Here is a 12,029-nt window from a genome sequence, read left to right as displayed (position 1 = left end):
AAAAAAAAAAAAAAAAAAAAAAAAAAAAGAAACTTATGGTTAAGAGTCCTTGCTAAGAAATCAATCTGTGGTTTGGCTAACAGTTTAACTGTGGATAACTTAGCTTAAGGATTTTTTTGAAAGAGAACTCAGATATGCTAAGTATTGGCTCAGCACTCTAAGAATCATTTATGTATCTTTCTAAGATCTTGGCCTATCCCTGCATAGGTTCCAGATACAGCTAGCTCTATACAATTGTCTCAGAGAAGAGCGGCTAAGGGCATCTGAGAATAGAAAACTTTAGGTTACATCTTGTCTTCAACCAGTTGGAACCTATTGGCTTTTGAAACTAACAGGAAAGAGCAGGCACTGGAAGGAACTTCATAAGCCATCAACCAAGTCTTGCTTTTTTTTTTTGGCAGAACTGGGAATTGAACTCAGGCCCTTGAGTTTGCCAGGTAAGCGCTTATTCTACTGAGCCGTCTCCCCAGTCCCAATCAACCAAGTCTTATTGTCATAGCAACGTGGTTTTCTCACATCTGAATCAAAAAATGAAAGCTTGAGGGGCAGGAGAGATGGCTCAGTGGAATAAGCGCTTCCCTGGCAAACTCAAGGGCCTGAGTTCAATCCCTGGTTCCGCAAAAAAAAGAAAGAAAGCTATAGGCTGCCAACTTCCTAACAGTAGATATGGACCAAATTGTATCAGATTAGTACCCCTAATGTTCCGCTGTGAGGTCTTGACTCAGCTTTAGGGTCTGTTGCTAGAAAAAGATCATCTGTTTGGAACAGGGGTAACTGGTAGAGCGATAGCTTTGGTGTCCAAATTCCTCTTGGGCTTTTTTCATAAATACCAATCGAATCACCTCAATGGCATCTTTTTTTTTTTTTTTTTTTTTTCCCCAGAAATAAGGAGAAAAAAACTTTTTGGGTTAGGGATGTGGCTAAGGTGGAATACTTGGCTAGCAAGTCTAAGACCCTGGTTTGATCCCCAGCAGCACTGAAAAAGACGAAAGTCCTGTTGTTGCCGAATGTGATGGTGCATGCCTGTAATCTCAGCACTCATAAGGCTGAGGCAGGATGCTTACCGTTTGAAGCCAGCCTGAGCTACATAGTGAGCTGTTTTGTTTTTTTTAAAGGCTCCGTTGTTTTAACTGCCACAATAATAGTAAAACAAATTTTTGTACACCTACCCTGAAATTCTCCCAGTCCTGATATAGTACTTCACCAGTATAACCCAAGTTCCAGGCTAGGTATGGTTGTGCACACCTGTAATCCCACCACTAAGATGGCTGAGGAACATGGATCACCATGAGTTCGAGACCAGCCTGGGCTATGTAGTAAGTTCAAGGCCTCATTATATGGTGAGAGCCTGTTTCTAAATAAATAGAACATGACCTCAAATTCTGGTAAGGAAATAAATTTCAGCGATGTCTTGTCTTGACTTTAGTGCTACTGCTCACCCTACCGAATCACATTCCTTACCTCTTGTGCGGCAGTAGCCTGGCTGCTGAGGAATCCCCATCTAAAACTTTACCTCATGTGACAATAATGTAGAGAAACTAAGACGGCTTCTTGGATTTTCCCAAGATGAGTGTGGGTTATCTCAGCCTGTGGCATATTTCTTTTACCTACAAAAGTGTAGCCTTAAGGCTGAGGCAGGAGAATCACTGCAAGTTTGAGGCCATCCTGGGCTACAAAGTGAGTTCAAGGCCAGCCTAAACTGCATAGACAGACCCTGTCTCAAAAAAGACAAACAAAAACAAAAACTGAGCATAAGTAGTACACATTGATACTCCCACTACTCAAACATTGTTTTTAAAAGGCTGGGGGCTGGGCATGGTGGTGCACACCTGTAATCTCAGCACTTCCTAGGCTGAAGCAGGAAGCTCTCCACAAGTTCAAGGGCAGCCTGAACTATATAGCAATGCTGTCTCAAAAAAACCCCAAAATAACCCGGTTCCGCAAAAAACCAAAAACAAAAAGAACAAACAAAATAGGGGCTGGGGAGATAACTCGGGGGACCTAGCACCTGCCTGGCAACCCCAAGGACCCAGGTTCGATCCTTGGTACTGCATGCCGTGCCAGCCCTGCACCAAACCAAAAAGCAGGCGTGGTGGCACATAGCTGTAATCCCAGCACTGGGGAGGCTGAGATAGGAGTATCACTGTGAGTCCAAGCTGCATAGCATGACCCTATACCAACTAACTAAATCTTTAAAAAACAACCCAAAATAATAAAAAGGCTGGGGATAAGCTTAGTGGTAGAACTGGTAAGCCCCCAAACTCAATCCCCAGTTCAAAAGAAGAAAAAAAAAAACCTTTTTAAGTTTTCCATATTTGCAATCTCTTCCTAAAACTATAGTCTTCACATCAGGAAATCTTTGATGGTTATTCAATTTATTTTCCTTTAATGAAAAAGCTCCAATTAAAACTTTTTTTCCCCCAAATTATTTATTTATTTATTTAGTGTGTGTGTGTGTGTGGCCAGCTCAACCCACCAGGGGGCGGGGCTGGCTGGCATGTGGTGCTGGGGGATTGAACCGTGATCCCTGTGCTTTGCTTGGCTTAGCTTGTTCTAAGTAGGTGCTTTAGACCACTGAGCCATCTCACCAGCCCCTCCAATTAAAACTTTATGAACATTAAATTCCTGTGAAGACTTCATTATAGTGCTTGCTTCGGCAGCACATATACTAAGATAAGAGATTAGCATGGGGCCAGGGAGATGGCTCAGTGGAATAAGTGCTTCCCTGGCAAGCGCAAGGGCCTGAGTTCAATCCCTGGTTCTGCCCCCCCCCAAAAAAAGAGATTAGCATGGCCCCTGCGCAAGGATGACACGCAAATTTGTGAAGCGTTCCATAAACAAAAAAAAAAAAACTTTCATCATACAAGCATGGAAGACTGCCCCACAAAACCTTCTCTGTTAAGATCACTTTCCAAGCCAGGCAAGGTGGGATGCACCTGTAAATCCAGCACTCTTGGGAGGCTGAGGCAAGAAGACTCATTTGAGCCTAGCCTGGACAACTTAGTGGTGTGGTGGGACCCTGTCTCAAAATGACCAAGCAGCACTGGGGAGGCCGAGGCAGGAGGATCATTACAAGTTCTCCAGCCTAGGCTACAAAGTGAGCTCAAAAAGGACAAAAAAGGACCAAGGAACCTGAGTGGGAAGACTCTGGGTTCAATGCCCAGTATGACAAGAAATAAAAACCCTAAAGACAGTCTTGCGAAGAGCCAGTCTCCTGTGGAGCAGCATCTGAGAATCCTGAAACCAAGGCTGGAAGTGAGGCTACTGAGGCCAAAAATGAGACAGTAACACTGGCAGTGGGGGCAGAGAGCACCACAGTTGAAAGTGCTCCTGTTCCAGATGCCATGGAAGCTGAAGTGGGACAAACTAATGCAGAGCCCAAAGATAAGCCCACGGAGATTCTCCATTTCAAGTGATGTGTTAGATAATGCATTGCTTTCTTTGGTTTGTAAGCAGTACTAGGGTGTGTTACGGAATATGCTGTTAACTCATTCTGGTGAAGACTCAGCCATCTCCCTTAGGAGCTTTTCTGGCACAGTTGCATAGCTTCCCACCTTGGCTTGAAGGTTACAGAAGTTGTACATTCCCTTGAAGCTGCAGTGATGTCTTTAAGACAGCAGATGGGAGTAATAAAATTTGGCTAATTAGGTGTTTTTGTTTTTTTTTTTTGGCAGAACCAGGGATTGAACTCAGGCCCTTGCACTTGCCAGGGAGGCACTTATTCCACTGAGCCATCTCCCGGCCCCTGGCTAATTAGCTCTTATAAAAAAACCAAAAAACAAAAACAAAAAAACCCCAGTTTTCCTTTGTAACCCAGGCTGCCTTCAAACTCAGTAATCCTCCTGCCTCAGCCTCTCGTGCTGAATTACAGGTATTTGCCATCATATTAACATGCTTTGCTGGACATGTGAGATGTAAGACTGTAGTACCAAAATAGCCAGTCCTACAGAAAGTTAACTTCATCCCCACCAATCTGGTTATCTGATGAATTCATATACCACCTTCAACTCTTGTCATTTGAACAAATTAGTTCACACATATCCATTGCCAACAGATTTATTTTTTAAAGGAATGGATTAAAAGAAAACACATGAGGCACAGAAGTATGGAACAGAAAATAAATACAAATGTAGGCTGTTTTGCTAAATGTTTTATAACCACAACAAACTAGTACAGAGAATACCCTGTACACACAAAAAGATCGAGGTGTTCCCTTAGCAAGGCTGAAGATTTTCAGTCTCTGTATTTGGAATTTAGGCTGCAGTCCTTGGTTTTGGATGGATCACTGGATGTGTGGCACAGTCCATGCTTTTAACCAGATTTGAACAGAAGAATGGCCACCTGGCCCAGGTAGAAGTAGATGAAGTGTTTGGTTTCATGCGTCACGTAACTACCGAAGTTCCTCCCCACAATGCAGTGCCAGGTGGGGTTGTACTTCTTGTCAAACTCCTGGGGGAAAAATACGTAAAACTAAATTTTCAGTGCTAAACTTGAAGAGACTTTACTTTCTGGATAAGCCAGAACCTTATAGGAACAGCAGAGGAACACTGGCATCTGTAAATTCTTTGAATGAAAGAATGTTCCCCAGCTCCAGTCACCCACACAGTACATTGATGCAAATATATTTGCAGTCTAAGCTGAGAATGGGAGCAGAAGAGGGAGGTCAGCATTCAAAGACAGGGTGCTTTGTGAGAATGGTAATTCCACTTTCCTGCTTTCTATATTAATTCACTGGTGGTAGGTGACAGCAGAAGTTTGCAGTTTAAGTTCTTCTGGGTAAGTAGAAAGAACCAATCTTCCTACTACATTTAATATGCACCCAAACCCTGAGAAAAATGGTGAAAGTTCCTCTATTTCTCATCTTGAAGATTTTAACAGCAATCCTATAAACAAGACTTCCAGAAGGACAGCTTTGCCTGAGCATGGTACACATGCCTATAATCCCAAGCGCTCTGGAAGGCTGCAGAACTGCAAGTTCAAGTCTAGCCAGGGCTAGACCCTGCCTCAAAATAAAAATCCAGCTAGGACTGGGTGCAGTGGTGCACACCTGTAATCCCAGAACTGGGGAGGCAAGAGAGAGAATGGATTGGAGTTCCAGGCCAGCCTGAACTGCTTAGCAAAACCTTACCTCAAAAACAAAAACAAAAACAAACAACCTACCAAGGTCCAGGAATGTGGCTCAGTGGCACAGGCGCCTGCCTAGCAAGCGCGAGGCCCCGAGTTCGATTCCCAGTACCAAAAAAGAAAAATAGTAAAAATAAGACCAAAAAAAAAAAAAAGTGCTTGGGATGTAACTGTGCAATAGCCCTAGGGGGACCTTTAATTAGCATCTAAACAACTGCCAATCAAAAAACTTAGATAGAGGGGCTGGAGAGATGGCTCAGTGGTCTAGAGCACCTACTTGGAACAAGCTCAGCGAAGCACAGGGACCACGGTTCAATCCCCCAGCACCACATGCCAGCCAACCCTGCCCCCTGGTGGGCTGTGCTGGTCACACAAATAAATAAAATTAAAAATAAATAAAATTAAAAAAAAAACTTAGATACAGACTGAGGATGTAGCTCGGTGGTGGAACAGTGCATAGAGCCCTGGTTTCACCCCCAGCTCTGTAAAACAAAAAATGAAACTGAAGATAACTAAACCCTTAAGCAGGTCACTCTTCCTATAGACTATTAGAAACAATTTGAGAGGTAAGTGGCCAAATTTTATCCGTAATTATTATTTAAATACTCCCTTTTTCTTTTTTGCTAACGGACTACCTGGACCTCAAAGTCCACAAGTTTCAGGAACATCTCTTCCCTTTCTCCATCTCAGACAGCAATGGGACTAGAAAAACCGTGTTAGTGCCTTCCCTCGGTGTATAACTGGCAGGGCCAAAAATAATCTCCTTATATGAAATTCTTACTATTCCTTGTGATGATTTAACACAAAATCTGGCCGTTCTTCGATCTCATGTATATTACATAGTGTGAAAACTTGTTTTCCATCTATCAGAGTAGCCTTCTTACAGGCTAATACATACACTGCTGCGTCTGTATAGATTTATCTCATCCCAAGTCTTTCATCTTCACGTTCTCCCCTGTAACCCTCCCACGCCCTAGGCTGCCAGCTCCCTTCCCTTCCAGAAAACACAGCTCGAGAAGTTGGCTGTCCTGCCAAGCATTCTACAAACTGCCATTTACCAAGCCCCCACCCCAGCCCCAACCACCACTATCCCTCACTTCCCCTTTACTGCTGACCAGCTGCCCTCTGGGGAGCTGGAGATTTCCCTCTGGGCTGGTTGGAAACTCCCACGCAGCTCCCCCTTCAGGAACACCCAGATGGATCCTCGGCGCAGGAATCCTACAGGAGGGGGAACTGCGCACAGCTCCATGATCTTGGAAACCGTTGCTAGGTGGCGCTTTCCCCCGTGGATCAGGATAATTAACAGAAAAAAACTAAAAAACAAAAACTTCGGCTGCCAAGGGTTTGATGTTCCCCATAGGAGCCTAAATTCATTTGCATCCTTTCTAGAAACGTCTACGCCCCATGTTGCCCTCGTGTCCCCAGAATCTCTGCCGTTCGCCTTGGGGATGTAGGATGGGGAGAAGGAACTAAGTTGTGGTTTGTGCCCTGTCCTCACCTTCTTGATGTGGGCCGCAATGTCCTTTTCTATGTTATATTTCTCCAGCGCCTGAGTAGCGCACTCCACCGAATCCTGTTGCATCTCTTCTGACATGTCCGCATTTTTGATCACCGCCTTTCGGTCGCACATGGTTACCTAGGGGGCGAGGCCCGAGTATGAGTTAGGGGCTGGGATGTAGGCCGCGCCTCCGAGATGCTGGCTCCCCACCCGCGGCCCGGGCCACCCTGGACGACGCCCCTCATCCCTGCTTCTGAGGAAACACGGGTCCTGCTGGCCACACAGCAGAATTCCAGCGAATAGGGCCAAAGCCAGGTAGGGAAGACCCCCGAGTCTCTCACCGTGGAGCAGGAGCTGGCTGACTGCAACGGTCTCCTAGAGGAGGTGGTGGCACCACTCCGGCAGGCTCAGAGATGCTTTAGCTACCGAAGCCGTGGCGCATCTAAGTAGCCCCACGCCAGCCGCCGCCGCCTAGTGCTTAGGCCCCGCCCTGTGCTCCAAGGCCACGCCCATATAGCACGTCCCTATTGGTTTATCGCAGACATTAAGCTCTTCCCATTGGTCTATGTCTCAATGGTTCCCTCAGGATTTTTCTCCTGCATTTTGTTGCAGACCACAATGCACCGCTCACGGCGTCGGTTGCCCTGGCAATGGGTGGCTAGCCGTGAGGCCCTCACGCACAGAAGGTAGAGCGGGTGCTGGGTCACAAGGATTACCCAGCTGTCTAGAGGGGTGCGAGCGGAGCTTTTGCCTGAGCCTAGGAAAGTGATTCCAAATCTCCTGAGATTGGCCCAGAGTGTGTTCTCCAACGACAGGCCCTAGAAGTTGAGTAGCGACCCTTCACTCCACGTACCTCCCACCCAGGGTCCAAAGAATTTACGAGTTTTGATTGAAACTAGTCAATGAAAGGGAATCTCTGAAGCAAGGTCCACTTCTAGGGCAAGCCACTAGTGCAGTCAGTCGCACAACAGGGGTCCTAGCTCAGTCTCTCTCTTTTTTGAGACTTGAGACAAGATCTCCCTGAATTGCTCATACTGGCCTCGAATTTGAGACTCTTCTGTTTCCGCCTCCTGTGTAACTAGCAATACAAATGTGTGACACAACACGGACAGAAAGTCTTAATTTTTCAACCAGGGACCCCTAACTAGTCCTATCTGAAATATTTGTCTGGGGTTGACATCCTGAGAATTGAAGGCAGGTTTCAAGATGGAGGGTTTTTCTTCTAATGAGAGCATTATCCCCAAGGGTGAGCTCTGTCCAGCAATGCAGACCTTATTTACAGGGCAGGAGACGCCTGGAGGGATTTGAGACTGGTGAGCCCCAGTAGTGAATCCTGGGTCAGGCACCCTTTCTCAAGTGAGAGTCTTTCCCCTGTAGCAAAGTTTCTTGATTATTGGGGTTGGGAGCAAGGTCTCGATGTATTTGCCCGGGTTGGTCTCCAGCTCCTGAGTTCTAGTGATGCTCCCTGTTCAGCCTTCGAAGCGCTTATAGGCGCACCTAAGGAAGGAAGCACTGTAATGGACAAGAAGGGTGTCCTGCGAAGGAAAGAGAAAGAGAAAACAAAAGAAAGCAAAAGAAAGCGAAAGAAAGATCTTCTGACATGTTTCCTTTAGCTTAGAGAGACATCATTGCTTTTTTTTTTTTTTTTTTTTTTTTTTTTTTTTTGCGGAACCGGGGATTGAACTCAGGCCCTTGTACTTGCCAGGGAAGTGCTTATTCCACTGAGCCATCTCCCTGGCCCCTTCATCGCTATTTTTAAATGGTTAAGGAACTAGCAAGTCTTCAGCTGGGAGTTTAACTCTGGTAGAGCTCTTGCCTGCCATGTGTAGGCCGTGGGTTAGATCCCAGCGACCCAAAAAAAACAAAACAAACCATAAACACCAAGATCTTAAGGTGAAAGTCAGATTTCAGTCAGTGTATATTTCAATCCAAGCACTTTTGAATCTTTTTGGTTTTAGTTTACTTTTGTTTCGTTATTGCTTGAACCTTAGCTTTTTTTTTTTTTGGTTTTCCTTTTGTTGTTGTTTTGTAGTACTGGGCATTGGATTTGGGGAACACTCATGTACATCCTTATTTATTTATTTATTTATTTGGACAGGGTCTTTCTGAGTTGTCATGCTGGACAATTCAAATCTCCTAAGTAGCTGGAATTACAGGCATGCACCACCATAGCCAGCTAAATGTTAGTTTTGTTTTGTTTTGTTTTTAATGTGTTTGGTGCAGGGTCTCACTATGCAGCTTGGACTCACAGTGATGCTCCTGTGTTCAGCCTCCTCAGCACTGGAATTACAGGCATGCACCACTACAGCAGATCTCAGTAGCCGGCTCACTGTGCCCAGGGCGGGTGGCGGGGGGGAGAGCCTTAGTTTTTCAATTTGTAAAGGGAGACTTAAGTGTAAAATGAAAACACTTCATAAGCATGTTGAACGCATTAAATGAACTGAGCATACTTTTAAATTTTCAGCACAACATATGGCATATAGTAAATGCTTCATGTATTTTTAAATACATGTACAACTTTAAATTTTTTATCTTTTAATCATTGCATAGTAAAGTTAGCGAGAGATAGGTAAGTATGGGGAATAAAGTGTGCACAGGGTTCCAGGGAGATGGCTCAGTGGAATAAGCGCTTCCCTGGCAAGCGCAAAGGCCTGAGTTCGATCCCCGGTTCCACCAAAAAAATAAAATGTGCACAGATCCCCGTAGTCCCAGCCTCTGCCCCTCCCCTTCTCTAGATGGGACAGCAGCTAAAGATTTACAATGTGTTCTCAAAGTTCTTTCATGACTATGTATGTACAAGTGTGCATATTCTTTTATTTATTATGTATTTATTTTTAGTACATGTTTGGAGGACAGAATGTTTACAACAGTAGAGTACTACTCTGCCATAAAGAAGGATAAAACAGATATTTGAATGTAAATGGGCGCCCCTTGAGATCATATGTTATGTGAAATAAATCAGACACAAGTTTAGCTCACGGTTTCTCTTATATGAGAAACCCAAAATATAAATAAAGAGAAAAATAAAGGTTAGATAATAGCATTTGTTAAAAGGGAAGGGGAGCCAAGCATGGTGGCTCATGTCTGCAATCCCAGCACTCAAGAAGCTGAGGCAGGAGGATTTCTTCCAGTCTGAGGCCACACTGAATTACACAACAAGACTCTGTCTCAAAAAAGAAAAAAAGAAAAGGGGGGGCTGGGGAGTTGGTTCAGTAGAATAAGTACTTGCCTGGCAAGCACAAGGGCCTGAGTTCAATCCCCGGTTCTGCCAAAAAATAAATAAATAAAAAATAAATAAATAAAAGAACTCTTTAAAAAAAATGGGCCTGGGTGGCACATGTCTGTGACCCCAGCACTCAGAAGCTTGAGGCAGGGTGGTGGTTGTGAGTTCAAGAACAGCCTGGGCTACAAAGTGAGCTCAGGGCCAACCTGAGCTGCACAGTGAGACCCTGGCTGAAAAAGATTTAAAAAAAAAAAAAGGAACAAGTTAAATCTGTGAAATCTGAAAATTCATCATGCATTTAGCTAGACAGCTTGCTTTGTTCTTGTAACTCTGAAGAAAAAGAATTTGAAATGGAATTATGCTGTTTCTTATAGATAATAGGATTTCATTTAATAAGCATTTATTAATCATACAGTTTTCTCCATTTATAGCACTTGCCTTCCGCTGGCGTCTGTTTTTGCACTGCTCTTGTCAACTAGCTCTTAGCTGAATTATCTCTCTGAAATGTAAGAGAAAGGTGTTAGCAGAAGCCAGTGCATTTCTGGCCTTTCTTTACCCCAAAGACCTTTTGTGGGGCACTGTGTCTAGGGACCAAAATCTTTTCTGTCTTCTCATCCCTTTAACACCCACTTCTATGGAACCAGTTCATTACCTTCCTGGGTGTTCCAAATATCCCCATTGTCAGAGAGGAGTCCTGTGTGTCTGCCAGCTTTTCTGTTTGGTTGCTTCAGGGTGCTCAGGATTGAACTCGGGGCCTTATACATACAAAGAAAGTGCTCTGCCAGCGAGCTACACCCCCTGCTCACTGGGCAACATTTGGATGCTTGGAACTTGTGCCTAGAATCAGTTACAGGCTCATCCTCAAGGAGCTTCTAGGGGGCTGGGGAGATAGCTCAGCAGAATAAGCGCTTGCCTAGCAAGTTTAAGGGCCTGAGTTCAATCCCCGGTTCTGAGAAAAGAAAAAGAAAAAAGGAGTTTCTAGTCAACAATGACCTAATCTTTCTAGTGCTAGAGGTTTAGTGTTTGGAGGGACTTCAGAAATACAGAGAATGACTGAGCTGAGTGTAGTGGTGCTTACAAATTACCAACCAGTTACAAATTTCTTTGTTACTTCTTGACTCCCACTGCTTTCTTTAACCAGCTGGGCCAGGGAGGTAGCTCAGTAGAATAAGTGCTTGCCTGGCAAGCACAAGGTCCTGAGTTCAATCCCTGGTACCAGAAAAAAAAAAAAAAATTTTTTTTTTGACCAGCCTTGAAGAAATAAAATAAAATAAAGATGGGCTGGGGAGATAGCTTAGTGGCATAAGTGCCTGCCTGGTAAGCACAAGGTCCTGAGTTTGATCCCTGGTACTGCAAAATAAATAAAGTCATGCAGTGTTACATGCCTATAATCCCAGCACTTGGGAGGCTGAAACAGGAGGATTGCTATGAGTTTGAGACCTGCCTTCACTGCACAGAAAGTCTCTCAAAGAAAGAAAGAAAGAAAGAGAGAGAGAGAGAGAAAGAAAGAAAGAAAGAAAGAAAGAAAGAAAGAAAGATAAGGAATAGCTGGGCAACAGGTAGCAAGAATGGGGGAGGTAGGCCCGAGGAGGTGGCTCAGTAGAATAAGTGCTTGCCTGGCAAGTGCAAGGGCCTGAGTTCAATCCCTGGTTCTGCAAAAAACCAAAAACCAAAAACCAAAAAACAATGGGGGACGTGAAGCCTGCTGTGGCGGCATGGGCCTATAGAACCATGGGCCTATAGCCAGACAGGAGGATCATGGCTTTGAGGCCAATCTGGGCAATTTAGGGAGAACCTGTCCCCCTCCCCCCCCAAAAAAAAGACATCTTACCATTGCTATATGGAAGGCCAGTCTCAATTGCCATAAACAGACAGTAACTCTAAAATATGATTAAATGATAGAGTAGAAAAAAATTACCCTCATCTTGGTTATGTGTCTCACACCTGGAAAACACTTGCATAGATGGTTATTTGTGTGTGCTTGTGTGTATCCAAAAGTGCGGTACTGTTCATTGAAGCCTAGGCTATAATTTCATTGTGTGTGTGTGTGTGTGTGTGTGTGTGTGTGTGTACTGGGAATTGAACCCAAGGACACTCTACCACTGAGCTATTTCCCCAGGTTCACTAGAGTAATGTCCCTGCCAATTAAAGTAATCCTGAGGGGCCAGGGAGATGGCTCAGTGG

General features: G+C 44.5%; 1 protein-coding gene and 1 pseudogene across 1 annotated transcript; one reads left to right on the top strand and one right to left on the bottom strand.

Annotated features, from left to right (window-relative positions):
* The first annotated feature begins 2,773 nt into the window (after positions 1 to 2,773).
* On the top strand, positions 2,774 to 2,841 carry LOC111818115 (annotated as a pseudogene).
* Positions 2,842 to 4,033: 1,192 nt separating this feature from the next.
* On the bottom strand, positions 4,034 to 7,121 carry Dynll1 (dynein light chain LC8-type 1). The gene is made up of 3 exons (XM_004636254.1): positions 6,964 to 7,121; positions 6,623 to 6,760; positions 4,034 to 4,449 (listed from the first exon to the last, which is right to left on the bottom strand). Exons 2-3 carry the CDS (start codon positions 6,752 to 6,754, stop codon positions 4,312 to 4,314), a joined length of 270 nt encoding a protein of 89 aa, XP_004636311.1. The 5' UTR covers positions 6,755 to 6,760; positions 6,964 to 7,121; the 3' UTR covers positions 4,034 to 4,311.
* Between the last annotated feature and the right edge of the window lie 4,908 nt (positions 7,122 to 12,029).

The sequence above is a fragment of the Octodon degus genome, unplaced genomic scaffold (assembly GCF_000260255.1).
Source record: "Octodon degus isolate 3935 unplaced genomic scaffold, OctDeg1.0 scaffold00079, whole genome shotgun sequence".
Taxonomy (NCBI): Eukaryota; Metazoa; Chordata; class Mammalia; order Rodentia; family Octodontidae; genus Octodon; species Octodon degus.
This window is presented reverse-complemented; position numbering and strand designations above follow the sequence as displayed.